A 15,732-nucleotide genomic window follows, 5' to 3' on the forward strand; every position below is an offset into this window, starting at 1 on the left:
AAACTGCCACTCTATCAGCAAGAAGGCTCTGTGAAGCAAGCGAAATTAAAGAAGTGTTCAACCTTGGTGTTGTAGTTGTCATGATCAGAACTGAAAACTTAAACAAAGTTATGTAAAAAAGAAAAAAATGTTCCCTACAAAGAGAAGGTGTTATCAGGTCAATTAATAAATTGGTCATGACTGGCATTAGAGTAAGCATAAATCAGTCAATAGTTCCTATCACAGATTCTGTCAATATTGGGGAAAAAATTATGTGATGCTTAATATCCATATAATAACATAAATATATGGCTAAATTCCATTTAATGTTTTTATGCAGCCTATAAACAACATACAATGATACATGTAGATAGATGAAGCTCTAAAGGTAATTAAGGGGAAAGGCAAGACAAGTAGAAGAAATACAGAAATATAAACTTGTAAACTAAGCACACTTCAGAATTACATAAAGCCATTCATGTGTTGTATAACGTCGTTATGTACAAGGGGTAACCGTGCTCAGGCCGGGTTAGCCCAGAAACAGTGTGAGTGCAGGCTAGCAGGGGAATGTGGAGGGGGACAATCGTGCCTAAGCATGGTACGGGACAACTTTGCTTAGTGTGAGTGCGCCCTTAGTTTTGGTGAGGACTCTAGCAGCAGCATTCTGGATCAGATGCAGTTGTCTGACAGATTTTTTAGGCTGTAAAGACCCTGTTACAGTAATCAAGTCGACTGACAGATAGAGATAGAAGCATGGACACGTTTTTCCAGGTCCTGCTGGGACACAAGTCCTCTAATTCTTGATTTATTATTCCGGTGATAGTAGGCTGACTTTGTAATTGTCTTAATGTGGCTTTTAAAATGAAGGTCCATCACTACACCCAGATTTCTTGCCTGGTTGGTGGTTTTCAATTTTACTGAATGAAGCTGCGTGTTGATCCTTAATCGCTTCTCTTTTGCTCCAAAAACAACTACCCCAGTGTTGTTTAACTGAAGAACACTTTTGCACATCAACTCATTGATTTGTTTTACGCATTTACCCAGTGCTTGTATTGCCATGGTCGCCTCGCAACATTGTAATATAGATCTGTGTGTCATCTGCCTAGGTATGATAACTTCTTTTGTTGTTTTCTATGATCTGATCTAGATGAAGCATTTACTGTAGATGTTTTACAGAAGAGGCCCCAGGATGGAACCTTGGGGAACTCCACACTAATTTTTGTTTGCTCAGATTTGAAGTTACCTATAGACACAAATAAGTCCATGTCCTTTAAGTAAGATTAGTAGGATTCAAACCAGTTCGGTGCTGTGCCAGAAACTCCCACCCAGTGTTCCAGTCAGTCGAGTAATATAATGTGGTCAACTGTGTCGAACGCAGCACTTAGATTGAGTAGAACTAAAACTGAGGTTTTGCCACTGTCTGTGTTAAACGGACGTCATGAAACACCTTAAAGAGCCCATATTATGCCCTTTTTGGGGTTCGTATATTTAATCTATGTATCTACTAAAGTATGTTCACAATAACTAAAGTTCTAAAAAAGTGTCTGTTTTCATGTACTGCCGCTCCAGGCTCGCTTCTGACTCTCTCTCTAAGGCCCGTGCCCACGTTCAGAGTCCAAGTGTGCCAAGTCTGATCTGATTGGTCGGCCTGTCGGCTCTGCCGTAATTGGTCAGTCGCTCAGCACGGTTCTCAGAAATGTCACACCCCTTTTACCATATTGGGAATGCAGCCACTTTGGCTCCGAAGGGAGCAAAAACATTAGCACCTTAGCACTACTGTGCTACCGCAGGCTACAGCATATCGTGGGCGTGCTACAGAAGTTAATGGGCGTGCAACATGAGCTGCTGGTCTTGCCACAACGAGCCAATGGGCTTAGATCAGTGATCTCACACTGACAAGACGTCACACTGGCAATTTTTTAGAGGGGGGCTAGAACCGAGCGTTACATGGAGCTAACAGGAGGATGTAGGAGAAGCTGCGTTTCCGCGGACTTTGAATTTTTGCACATAGATGTGCCTAAACATGCACAGGACACTTGGAAAACACACTAAAGGGCATATGAAACCAGAAAAAGCATAATATTACCACTTTAACCAGAGCTGTCAGTGCAATTTAAAAATGTAACCTATCCAAACCAGAAATGATTAACTTCAAGTTGTTTAAGGACTAGATATATTGTCATTGGATATACTCAATACTAAATGTATTGTGCTAGAGTCCCTGAAAGCATCGGCCACAGGGGTGTTACATATTAGCTTTACAAAGAAAGCAGGTGGTGAGATAGAAGGCATTATTAACTTAGTTTTCATTCATATTTGCTTGTTTAGTTCTTTCTATACATTCCATCTTTTTTTTTCTCTCTCGTTGTTTCTCTCTTCCTCTCCCACCCACTCTTCCATCCACACAGGATAGAAAATACATCAGAGTTTTCCCTCATCACTTCCTCACCGCTGAAGCATTTGTGTGCTTTTCTCTCCTTATTTTTCTTTCAATTTTTTTTTTGGGGCTATTTTTTTAAAGACTCCAGTCACATCCACAATCCCGTGGCCCTATAAGGAGCTTTCACGCTTTTTGGTTTGCTTTAGATGTTTAATACCCCCTCTCTTTTGTGTCAGGGAGCTGGAGAGGCGTTAAGAAGCGCTGATAAACCCCACTTAGATCCCTTCCTGGCCCGTCACCCCGGCCTGCCGGGCCGCTTTAGCAGGGAACTGATCTGTGACGGCCTGCCACTCAAACTGAGCACTTCTGAAGGCTGACACAATGGAGTGAGCAACACACCAGAGGGCCCGGGGGGGAAGGAGGGGAAGAGGAAGGGGGAGGGGAAGGCAGTGGAGGGAGAGGAGGGCAAGAGGTGCCCTCAAAGAAGGCTAGAGGAGGGGCCAGAGTGTATCTCTGTCTTATCTCTTTCCTTTCTTAAAATTCTCTTCCCTCCCCTCACTGCTCAGTACCGTTGATCTCACACAATTTTTATGTGTGTCTGTGTTGGTTTCACTGTTCACCTTCGAGTCACATGACCCCCTCCTCTGTCTTTTTTTTTCTCACTGCAGTCTGCTTGGCAGGTAAAGATGAGAGATTGAATGAAGAGGCAGATAGAAAGTGGGTGAGGTGTAGGGGGAGGTCCAGACAGGGATCAGCAGTGCACTGGGTTCTAGGTGTTGGTGGAGGATGGTCATGTGGTGCATTCACTGCTGCTGCATGGTCGTGGCCGACAGAGCCTCAGGAAGCACAGCATTGTGATTGACAGGTGAAGGGAGGGAATGGCTGTAGAAGGGGGGCCTGGGCATGTGGCCACGGCTACTGCCATTGCCATCGCTTTCCCAAGGGGCCCTGAATGGGTAGGGAAGTCCAAAATGTCAGCACTGATATCTTTGCCGCCTGGCGCATATCACACTGCTACAGCTGCCTGCCATCCACTGCCTCCACTCATTCATACAGAGACATGGGAGTATATTGTGCACACATAACAAACACAATTTCACACTCACTCTTTCCTTTCTTTGTTTCTATGATCAACCACTTCTATTTTATCGGGATATACTGCATATGTGCACACCCTTTTACTCAAATGCCTTCTGTCAGTACTACCTCAACATGAACAAAAGTGCTATTTTCTTCCTGACCACTGGAAAACAGTGTTTTTAAATAGGGTGTGTCCTTTTTCATGACTTTGTGATTTAACTGATTTCAAACTCTTCTCTCTTGGTCAAGTTTCTCACATCCTATTTATCAAGGCTTTTTGATGGTCAACATGCCAGTTAGTTCTGTATTTTGGCTTTCCTGTTAGGAGACTTTTCAATGCATTTAAACATTACTTTATATTACATTACATTACGTGTACTGTGAGGTATTAAATTAATAATTTGTTTCTATCTATCTATCTGTGTGTGTGTGCTTTTTTGTCTTCTTATATGTCAAAGTTGGATGATGAATGTGCTGACAGTGGAGGGGTCAGTATCACAGACAGTGTGGTCAATTGCCCCTGTCCCCTGGGTTTAACCTTGAGCAACACTACCTAAACAGTCTCAATCGGCCATTAAGGCCCACGCCTACCCACACAGACACCTACACACACACATGCACACACATGCACACACACGCACACACACACACACACACACACACACACACACACACATTCCCCAGTGAGTGTGTGCCATTAGTAGCTGGCAGGGCCTGGTTTGACAGAGAGCGATTAGCTCCCTATCATGTGTATTGATCAGCGTGTGCTGGCTGCTGAGGGGGTGGAGAGCTTGTACAAGGTAGTTGGGACACACACACACACACACACACACACACACACACACACACACACACACACACATTAGAGGTGTGTTCTGCTAACTGTTTTTGGACAATATTAGCTTACACTTATGACTTGGATCATAGGCTGAACTAAATATGATTCATGTATGTAGATAGAAATAAACTGATTGGAATAACGAGTTCGAGGTGAAATGGGAAAGGTTGAGTTTATGGTTAAGATTGAGCTTTAATATGCAGATTATAGCTATATTGGTAATTAATCCTCCTGTGCTGTATGATGCTGGTATTACATTGTGGATTTATTTTTTAAATAAATGGTGCAATATTGGCATTTATCTCAAATAGCAATTTGGTTTAAGCTGAGCCTAACAGTACACTTCAAGTATCTGCATTCTTTTAGCAGCTAGAAGCTTTTTCCGTTGAAAATCTGTTCAACAATGTAAAAAAACTATTAAAGATCCGGTTGGTCATTTAGACAAATGTTTCATCCACAAGTGAGAACATAATTTTTGCTGTTTTATTGTCATAAAGTTCATATTAACAACATTTATGAACGCTAAATAAAAAATGGGATCTTGTTCATTAGGCATCACCCAAAACATGCGCTCACTATTTCAAAATTTAAACTTATAGAAACTTCTAAATATATTTCATAATTGTATTTAACTTCTTTTTAAGGTTAGTCAGTATGATCAATATAAACACCAATTTGATTGAATTTGAAGAACTGTGGAACTATCACTTCCACTTCTGGTTGGATGTGTTCTTTAATTATTCCCGCAGCTCTAACAGCCCCTCTAACCCTTCATCCGTCATCCTTGGGCAGTTTAGACCAGCTCTTGTTAATTGAGTCTAATTGAAGAACATGAAAGGGGAATAAAGCAAGCAGGCTTTTAGGACATAAAAGACTTCAGCCGCCTCTCAATAGTATTTATTTTCAACCTCTTCCACTCTGATTTAAGTGTAAGAGGACAATGGTGGCCTGACACTGATATGTGTGTGCTTGTGTTCGAGCGTGTGTGTCTATGATCTGTTTGATTCTGTGCGCCCACCTTCACATAGACCAGCCTCTTATCAGATCAAAGCTGCAAGCGGCGGCCTATGAAAGAATTGTGTGTTTGTGTACTTGTGTGCTTGTGCATGTGTGCTGTAGAGGACAGAGGTGTAGGTGAGGCAGGGGTGTCTTTGTTGCTTTTAACCCAGGACAATGGGACTGCGAAGGAGAGAGTGAACGAGTACTCTTTGAACTAATGAAGAGGAAACCTTTTTCTCTTTCCTCCATAGATACCAAACTCTCCCTGTGCTATGGATTTTCCCTCTCTTTCATAGTAGAATGAAACAGAGAAGAAAAAAAATATATACTTTCTGGTTTTTGTTGCTGCTTCTCACTGTTTTGCTTTTATCCTCATAAAGCCTGGACAAAACCTGCACAGAGTGAAAATAAGACTTCAGAAATGGCTGAAGATTATTAGAGCCGTAGTACAAAGTGTCTATCAGGTAAGCTTAGGGGTGGACATAAAAGGCCAAAAAAGTAAAGTGAGTGAGAATATAAATATATATATATATTTGTTCACAAACTTAAAGTTGTGTGTCTAATTCTGAGCCATTGCCCAAAGCTAACATTATTTCTTATTGTCCTTGAATTCATGGATCACTGTGTTGTGATTTCCAGGTTCAATGGCTGCAGAGGCAGTGCAATCATTACAGAGAGAAGAGAGCTGATGTGACATTGAGGGACCAAAGTACCATTCACAGTAAGTTACCAAAAAACATAAAAGAAACACAAATGAAAAAGGAGAGAGACTCATTTTATGCAATTTAGAACATTCACAGCGGGGGGAAATTAAACACACTTTTTATGTAACTCTATGGTTAATCCAATAATGACACATGCACTCTTAACTTTAGGTATTCTTTTTTAAAAGTGTGTTCTTAAGTAAATTGAAATAAGCATCAAGAAGGGAATTTTTTTATTTATTTACATCTTAATGCTGTTATTAAATAGTAACTCCTCTCTAGTAATGATTATTTGAAGAAGATGACCAGGACATTCTTTAGGTTCAGGTCCTCATTGTTTTTTTTTGCCAATACTGAGTTTAAAGTTATACTCACATATATTCAATCAAATTGAGGTAAATTAATGTTTCTGACATCATGGAAAAACAGGTTAAGCCTATGTTTGCCACCTTATTTTTCAGCATGTAAATATGTTTCTCCTAATTGAGTTTTAGAATTAGCAAGATGTTTGGGAACCTGTGAAGACAACAACAAGATAATTTTTTTTATTGGCCTATTGATAATCAACACTGTGATAACAATAAAGGTGCCCATAATAGCCTTTTGATTCCATACGCCTATATACAATCTATAGCAAGTTCTCATGAAGTGAGATTTAAAAAAAAAAAATGACACATATCACACACATATCCTTCCTGGTCATATGTTTAACCTATTTCCATTTTTTACATGTATTTATTTTTTGTATGTTTATTATTTTTGATTGTTGTCATCCTCCGTCTTTCACCTTGCATCTCTGTCAAGTTATATTTTGACATCATGCAAGTTGTGTTATCCACTTCTGTACAACAATAAAAAAAAAGGATGCTTGTTATATTTCTGTAAGTGTACAATGTGTTATAACATTCAGTTCATGTCTTGGGCTTACCATTAAGGAGTTCTGCATTTGTTTTTGCAATACATACAGTATATTATGCAACAAACTGATTCATATCTGTCATATGTGAGAGAGAGAAAAAAAAAGAGTGTGAATAGCAGTGCTGTGCAGGGGTGAAATATGAAGAAAGAGAGAGAGAGAGAGAGTGAAAATGACTGTAACATATAGTGTATGGAGAGAAAGGTGCAGACCTTGATGAGCTGATAGCACATCGACAGACAGTGAGCCAAGCTGTGCTGCAGAAATGAGATGCTAATGACATGCTAATGACATGCTAATCTTCCAATAATATTCCATCTCACTGGAGATAGAGTGAATCCAGGAGGTCTTTCACCATTGGTTGAGGACCAGGGACTTTCTGGTGTCAGAGTTCACAATAAGCAAAAAAAACACACATACATGTTCAAACACATACACACAAGATGTCTGTGTGCTTGCAGGTTCCCAGAGAAGAGAGTCTGAAACTGACAGGCAGCCTGAGGAGAATAGGAGTGACCAGTCCCTCACCTTCAATGACCCACTCTGGCCTATGCAGTGGGAACTGGTGGGTATAATTGTGTGTGTCTGTGTGAGTGTTTGTGGGTCTGTGTGAATGTGTTTACCTGTTTTTATTGGTCTTTTCTGGATACCCTTTCTCACCACTCGGCATTTGTCCTCATGCTGAAGGTTGTTCCACTGACAGACACGAGTCAGGCAGGCTTTCATGTGTGACTGGAGAGAGAGACAGAAGATAGACGGAGGTAGGCAGATTATGGGGGAGGAAAGAGAGGGAGAGAGAGAGGAGTTGAAGGAGGTCGACTATGTTGAACTGAGACAGATGTCGGGGATTGATGAGGCTTAGAACAACACTGACTCACAAACTGTGCCGCAACAACACAAGCTCAGTCCTTCAGCAAAACAGGGTTTGACCAATAAATGTTTGTGAGTCACTAGTACAAGACTAGTTTACAACTGTACAGTACAGGTGTTATATACCAAATTCAATAGATGTTGCTGCAAAAAGTTAAAAACTTACAAAAAGTTTGAAATTTGAATGATGCCACAATAATGATAATCCAAGAAAACTTCTTCCTCAGTTTGAACGGGTTCATTTTTAAAGAAAAAAAAATCTAATCCAGGCAATGTTTGCTGTGATAAAACTGCTAAAAGAAAATACAATCAAAAGCAGAACAAGTAAGCTTATTACCTAGTTTGCTAGCAAGCTGACTTCCATGGCATCGTTGGAAAATGTCTCTATGAGGGCTGATACAGTGTTACAAATCTGTAAACATCTGTAACAAAGAGTTGCACTCTTATTATAGATTAATATAGTTGTGTATGTATTTAATGCCATTATTTTTATTGGGGTTATGTACTGGCCACATTTCTCTTGCTCACATGAAATAATGACGTTTGATTCCCTGCTACCGGGAGGGCCTCGACGATCTATCTGTGTCCAACTTTACAACGGCTGGTGTTACATTTCATAATGCAAACATCTAACAGACAAACTCCAGTTTTCATTCCCTAAATATATTTGTGTTTACATTATTTAGACACAAAAACTCTACTAAGTACTATAGACAATATTAAGCAGTACTATATATACAGTTTATTGTACTACACCCATACACACACAAACACACTCATAAAGCTGGACGGCATTGCTCAGCCTATAGGCATTACAAATGTTCTTGCCTGTCATGCGAGGGTGTAATCTGACAGATTCAGGAGGAGGAGAGGTGGGGTCAGAGATTCACCATGGCAACCAGCAACACATTGATTGACATTACTGCTCTAGGGGCAGTATAGTGGGGTGAGAGTCAGGGCTGGGGCGGAGAGTGGAAACAACAAATATGAAGGAGTTGAGATGGGGAAATTGGAATATAAAAATTTGTAATGAGCTGTTTTCAGATTGACTCAAATAAAATTTCAGGCTGCTGCTGAAATATTCTTGATTTGCCTGTTCATACATGCATCTTGCAGTGAGAGACTATTCCTGTTTAACTTTGGTGGTGGTGTTGGTGTGTGTTAATGTGTGTGTGTGTGTGTGTGTGTGTGGCAGGATATAAATGTCACTGCCCCCTCTCACCCGCTCACCCGCTCACATTGAGTTTTCCTTTTGCGTTCTCACATTGGCCTATCATTACTTTACTAGTATGCACAAAAGACTCCACTCATGCAGCTTGGCCCAAAAACTTTCAGGAAGTTTCAGTAGTTTTGTACAAATCTTATTGGGCTCCATATAGAGCATGTGATTAGGCATCAGTCTTTAAAAAAAGAAAAATATGTCTTTATAGACACGTTTTATGTAATAGAGATATCACTTAGAAATATATACAGTATATTGATCAATAGAACATAATAATAGTGAACTCAATAATCCAGAAAAATAAAATGATATTTAAAATTGAGAAAATGACTTTATTTCTCTTTCACTCTCTTTTTCTCTTTACCCCTTTTACGCCCATTCCCTCATTCTGTTGTGTTTAATCATCCTCTGGTGGACATCGATCACAGGGTTGGTAGCCTGCCAGGATCAGGCATGTGTATCTGTGTGTGTTTGTGTGTGTGTGTGTGTGTGTGTGTGTGTGTGTGTGTGTGTGTGTGTGTGTGTGTGTGTGTGTGTGTGTGTGTGTGTTTGTGTGTGTGTGTGTGTGTGTGTGTGTGTGTGTGTGTGTGTGTGTGTGTGTGCGTGTGTGTGTATGTTTGAAAAAGCTGGTTTGTACGTCATGTGTGAGCAGTGGGCCCAGTCCAGCTTTACTAGAGAAGCCTGTTCAAAACTGCAAAAATCCATAACGCACCTTGGATGTGCTTTCTGTTGATAATGTGTTTGAGAGAGAGAGTGTGTTATTGAAGGCTACAGCTGTGAGGCAGCAGAGATAAAGGCACAGAAGACAGGAACTGTTTTCTTGTTTCTCTCTTTGCAAGTGTGTCACAGAGAAAGTGAGTGTGTGTGTGTATTTGTTTTGTGCTCTTGTGTTAAATTAACTTTTTACTCTGGGTGGGTGTGTGTGTGTGTGTGTGTGTGTGTGTGTGTGTGTGTGTGTGTGTGTGTGTGTATGTGTGTGTGGACCTTAGAATCTTCTTCATTCACAAACAATGGATGTCTGAGCCAGTAGGGTTTAGGTCTACCAGTGACCATGCTCTGAACAAGGCTTCAATTATGTCTACCCTTTAGTTAGGAGAAATGTATTTAAATAATAATTACAAGAAGATATCCTTTATTACACAAGGGGAAATTACTGAAATACACACACATGCACTAATTGAAAGATGTCAGAGTGAGGGGCAGCACATGAAAGAGTGCCTGAGAAGTTGGGGGTTTGGTGAGGTGCTCAAGAGCACCTTGACAGTCCCAAACTTGGTCAAAGACTTGAACCAGCAATCCACTGGTTCCCAGCCCAAGTCCTTACAGTGTGTGCTACTGCTGCCCCAACTTTCATGTCTACTTTTTAAGTTATTAGTATATGGTGGACCAGCAGACAGCTAAAGTTTTCATAACCATGATATTTAATGACAATAAGGAGCAAGTTCACTAGTGTGATATACAGTATGTTTACTGTATTAAAAAAAAATCTTGATTTGATTTGAACATGGAAACATTTTTTATTTTTGTGATATGGTATTATTTTATCATGGGAATCCATTTACTGCTTGCAGTGAAGTAAATCATTTACAGGTACAATATGATCAATTTTAACTAAGGTGTCAATGACTGTTGCCAATACATTTATTTCAAAAACATGTCAAAATACTTTGAATTGAACACATTATGTTTAAATTATGCTTTATTTTTTCTCTCCCAAATTGACAAGAAAATGGGTGGTTCATATTTGGTTACTATTAGGCTGTTGACCTTGCATTAACATCAATCTTGGGTGATCTGATAACGAGTGGATAGATTTGATGCTCGGTGTACAGATTGACATATGACAGCTCAGACCACATGTGGGAAATAAAGCATTCAATTCTACAATTCTCATTCATTCTAATTCAGACACTTTTTTCCAAAGCAGCGTACATCTGTGAGTAAGTACAACACAAGCAAGGATCTGGATAGGAGGAAACAACATCACTAAGTGCAAACAAACAGCTTTAAAGGGACATTATGTAGATTCAGCCGCCATGGGGCTCTCAATCAATACAATAACAAAAGAAGACGTTGAGGCTGACAGGGTAGTTCTCTCTGTATAATTTACTTTACATTTTAATTCCAGCAGCACATACAGTTACAGTACAGCAGCCGTTAGCTGTTTTTCAAAGATGACACCTATAAGTTCCAGGCAGACATTGTGGGCATGAGTTTGGTTGGTCCAAGCTGGATATTGATCTGTGGTTGCACTAAGTGACTGGCTAAGCTCTGTATTTTATAGTTTGAGTTGGAAGTAGTTTTTATTTATCCATTTTAGAGATATCAGCAAGGCATGACAAAACTCTGTCTGAGGGTGTAATGTCATCTAGCAGGAATAATAGGAAGAGCTGGGTATCATCAGCATTGCAATGGTATGAGACACCATAGGGTCTGAATATTACACCAAGTGTGGTGGTGTACTCCTCCCTTCCAAGACATTCTAAGAGATCGCCCTAAGAGATAGGATATGAACCAGCAGATAGGAGGATTTGATGGTTAAATATGTCAAATGCAGCTGACAGGTCTAGCAGAAATAGGACTGAGGACTAACCGGCAGCTCTAGCTAGAATAGATTCAGTCTTTTCAAAAGGAGGGTGCTTATAGCATGTGAGGTTATGGAAGTACATTCTGATCTCAAGTACTTGATGGAGACACAGTTTCAATGCAAGGTATAAACGCCCATACTTAGGCACTGTCCACTTGTTGTCAGATCACCCAGGAGGGATGTTAATGCAAGGTTTAAAGAGCCTAAATATTGATACTTTGGTGATGTATGGAAGGGTATTTGTGTTTGTATGTTCATATTTGTTCATTTTTGTTCATCCATGTGTATATAAAGAAGGTCATAAAGAATATGACCAGAAGCAGCTAGCTCATGTCCATCAGAGCACAGGGAGCAGCATTTTTACACACACACACACACACACACACACACACACACACACACACACACACACACACACACACACACACACACACACACACACACACACACACACACACACACACACACACACACACACACATACATACCTTTTTCTCATCCCCTTCACTTTCTCTCTACATCATAATAACACAGAGATGAAACCACTCAAACATACTCACTTTGAATAACAAATTTGTGATTGTGTGTGTTTGTGTGGGCAGTAGAGTTTTGGACAGCTGTTGACATTTAGGTTCCTTTTTGATTGTGTGTTTGTTTTTAGTGTGTGTGTAGTTACTGTGTTGTTTTGAGTGTGTAGCTGGTGTATCTGTGAATATTTCTGCAAGAAGCACCATTGATGTTGTATAAAGAGGAAGTGTGACTCGGTTATTATATCATAGAATGGTCCTGCTTTATGTTATTCTAAGTATTTACTAGTAAATGTATGTATTCTTTTGGGCCCTTAAGGAGCAGATATGGCTCTCTTGTCTCCCCATGATGGAGTTGTTAATGTGCACTTTTGTGTGGATTTGTGAGTTTGTTTTATGTTTGGATCTGGGTTTATTTGACTGTGTGTGTGTGTGTGTGTGGGTGGAGTTGTGGTTTGAGGTGCAAAGGATGAAAGATCTGTCTCTGTGACTTGCTTATAAACTCTCTTTTTGCCCCCCATGGGCAAATCAACAAATATATTGCATCTTTGTGTATTTAGACACAATGAGGTCCTAAATGGAAATTTTTAGGATTTTATTGATAATAGCAAATTGTATAGACTAGTTGTAAAGACAGTAGCTGACTAAGAGAATTGAGGTTAAATAATGTTTGAACCCTAACATTTTAATTGAATAATTTCAGGTATTAAAATGCTGCTGTGGCAAAGTACTAGCATTGTTCTGCTACTGCAATAAACATTTCAACTACACTTGACTTGTCTGACTGAAATATATCTGTGTGTGTGTTCAGTTTGCACAGGGCAAGTACAACTCCAGTGGGTTTGACATGAATGTAATGCCGGTTTGGAGGAAAAACATCACTGGTAGTGGAGTAGTGGTCAGCATCATCGATGATGGTAAGTGTAACCTTTATCTCTACGTATGGTCACACATAGTTTCTCATTCATTTGATCTTTAAATAGATACAAGAGGCCTTTGAGAAACATGACAAATCCTGTTGCATATTTTGGAACATTAACAAGTACATATTAGTTTGTAACAGGAATCTGGTGTTGATTTTGTCTTTCTGAGTAGTAAGTACCTGTTTCTGCTTAATACCAAAAGACCAGGGGAAGACATTTCAATTGTTTGTGAAGTTAATTTATTGTACTGAAAATATGTAGCTCATTTCAGGAGGGCTGCCCCTGAAATCCTCCTGATCTGGTTGTTCACACATGCAGGATGCAGGATACTATCCTTGTTGTATGAGACGGAAGGGCGCGGGGGGTCGGTCTCTTGAGGCAAGACATGACGAAAAAAGAACGATGCAGAAGTAGTGGACAAAGCAACAGTCTGCTATTTCACGCCTAAATGATGATATTTGCCTATATGTGTATGTCGACAGGTACCTCAATATCAACAAAAGAGCAGAGACAAACATCCTGAAAGAAAACATACAGAAATCCTAATGCAGAAGTTTAATTATGTGCATGGAGATTGCAACGTTCATGTGCTTACAGTCTTGCACCTATCGCAGTGAATAAACGTCATCCCCTGCCACTCACTCGATGTGAATTCTCCTGATTATATCCTGCTGCATTCACTCACATCAGCTCAATCAGACTTCATACTAGGTATTTAGCTGACAGGAGAAACTGCCTGCTCACATGCAGCTCACCCTGAAAGTGTTCTTCTGTGCCACCATGTATGAAGGACAGGAGTATACCATTCCAGAAAGTTGCATATTGGTGAAGACATGTGAAGTTTGGTGTGATGAAGCTGAACTCTGGCCCCTTAGTGGAGAGGGGGCCCCACCCCTCCACCTCCACCTCCACCTCCACCGTCATCTTCTCGTTTCAGTCACGCCACAATGAGAATTCATTTCTCTCTGATTGCTGGGATATCTGGCAACAAGGGAAATGAGAGAGCGGCATCTTATGGGCTCATTCATCAAGAACTAATTGAAGCCTCACTAGTCTCGAGTGCTGATAGAGCTGGAGTGGTGTTGGAGCGTGCTGTTTTGTACATGTGTGTTAAAATGTTCGTGTGACACTTTTTTTTTGCAACTGAGTGGCTTTGACTTTTCAGTATTTGTGTGAAAGTGCACTTGGAGAAACTGTCCTATAACTCTGTGTGTGTGTGTGTGTGTGTGTGTGTGTGTGTGTGTGTGTGTGTGTGTGTGTGTGTGTGTGTGTGTGTGTGTGTGTGTGTGTGTGTGTGCGGGGGGGGGTTCTTGTCCACTTGTGTCCATGTTGTCTAAATTCTTGCAAGTGTGTTGCTTCATACTTCACTGTCTGTTTTTGATGAAGGATGCTGCTATTATGGTCGGACAGAAGGACTTCTCCTTTCCCTGCATCCTCTGCATACAGACAGCTATTCAGTGTGTGTGTGTGTGTGTGTGTGTGTGTGTGTGTGTGTGTGTGTGTGTGTGTGTGTGTGTGTGTGTGTGTGTGTGTGTGTGTGCGTGTGTGGGCCTGTGTGGATTGGCGGTGAGGGGCGAGCGTAGATACAGAATGAGCAAGCAAGTGAGAAAAAAATAAATTAAATAGAGGAAGGATATAGAGGGAAATGTCAGGAGAAAGCAAGAGCAAAAAGGAATCAGAGAGGGGGCGAGTGTGTGTGTGTGTGTGTGTGTGTGTGTGTGTGTGCGCGCGTGCGCGCGCGCGCGTGCGTGCGTGCGTGCGTGCGTGCGTGTGCGTGAGTGTGTGTGTGCGCTAATGTATTTGTGTGTGTGCATGTATATATGTGTGTATGAAACAGAGAGTATTAGACTTGCACCACTGCATCTCCTTTCCTCTGAGGCTATTGTACTCTGCTCCACCTCTCTGTATTGATTCCACCGGGCCAGAGCTCCCTCACTCTTTTTCTCTTTTTTTTCGTTCTCTTCTCTCATTTTTGGCCTTTTTCTCGTTTGCCTTCTTTGTTAACTAGGAGGTGACTTCTTCTTGTAGCCACCCATCTTTTTTCCTGCCTCCCTCCCTCCCCCCCCTCCCTCCATTTCTCCTGCCTCTTATTCTTTCGTTCTCTCTCGCTCTCTCTCTCTCTCTCCCCCTCCCTTCTTCCTGGACAGTCTGCCTCTCACAGCTGAAGGATCATGTACACGCTCACCTTTAGCCACCCTTCAATCGATGCCAATTGATTTTGATATCACAATGAAATATATTATTTTTCTTTGAGTGAAAGTACTCCCACATCCCCTCACTCCTTTCTCCTCTACCTTCCTTATTTGTCTCCATCTTTCAATCCAATCCCTCTGTTTTAGTGGTAATTTAATTGACATCTGAGGCAGTTTCTCCGTCAGCATTAAATCACAAACACTGTGCCACCTGCAATTTGTATGCCTGTGTTTGGTTTTGCTTTCCATTCTATTCTTTCAGACTATTCTCCCTGTTAGCACACCCCTTACACTGTCATCTTTGTTTATCTTGATTGTATGTCTTATTAGAACATGTTTCAATAGACGCAGAACCAATATTTACTCATATACGTTATTGTAATCGTGTTTACTTTTTCAATGCATACATGATCAATCAATTTATTATTTATATAAAAAGCATGCATACATAGACTACTTCTTCCAAAATTACAGATATTAAAGCCAACTCTCAACCAATTACATAACTGATGGTC

The 15,732-nt window shown here is 40.6% G+C and overlaps 1 protein-coding gene across 2 annotated transcripts in view; it reads left to right on the forward strand.

Annotated features, from left to right (window-relative positions):
* LOC109983905 (proprotein convertase subtilisin/kexin type 4-like) overlaps nucleotides 1-15,732 on the forward strand; it is a 180,461-nt gene that overhangs the window by 34,585 nt on the left and 130,144 nt on the right. For both annotated transcript variants that reach the window (XM_029277321.2, XM_065958149.1), the window contains exons 4-6: nucleotides 5,916-5,997; nucleotides 7,358-7,461; nucleotides 12,914-13,019. In XM_029277321.2, coding sequence (XP_029133154.2) covers nucleotides 5,916-5,997; nucleotides 7,358-7,461; nucleotides 12,914-13,019 — 292 coding nt within the window. The remainder of the gene's footprint in view (nucleotides 1-5,915; nucleotides 5,998-7,357; nucleotides 7,462-12,913; nucleotides 13,020-15,732) is intronic.

Source organism: Labrus bergylta, chromosome 8, assembly GCF_963930695.1.
Source record: "Labrus bergylta chromosome 8, fLabBer1.1, whole genome shotgun sequence".
In the NCBI taxonomy this organism is placed as follows: Eukaryota; Metazoa; Chordata; class Actinopteri; order Labriformes; family Labridae; genus Labrus; species Labrus bergylta.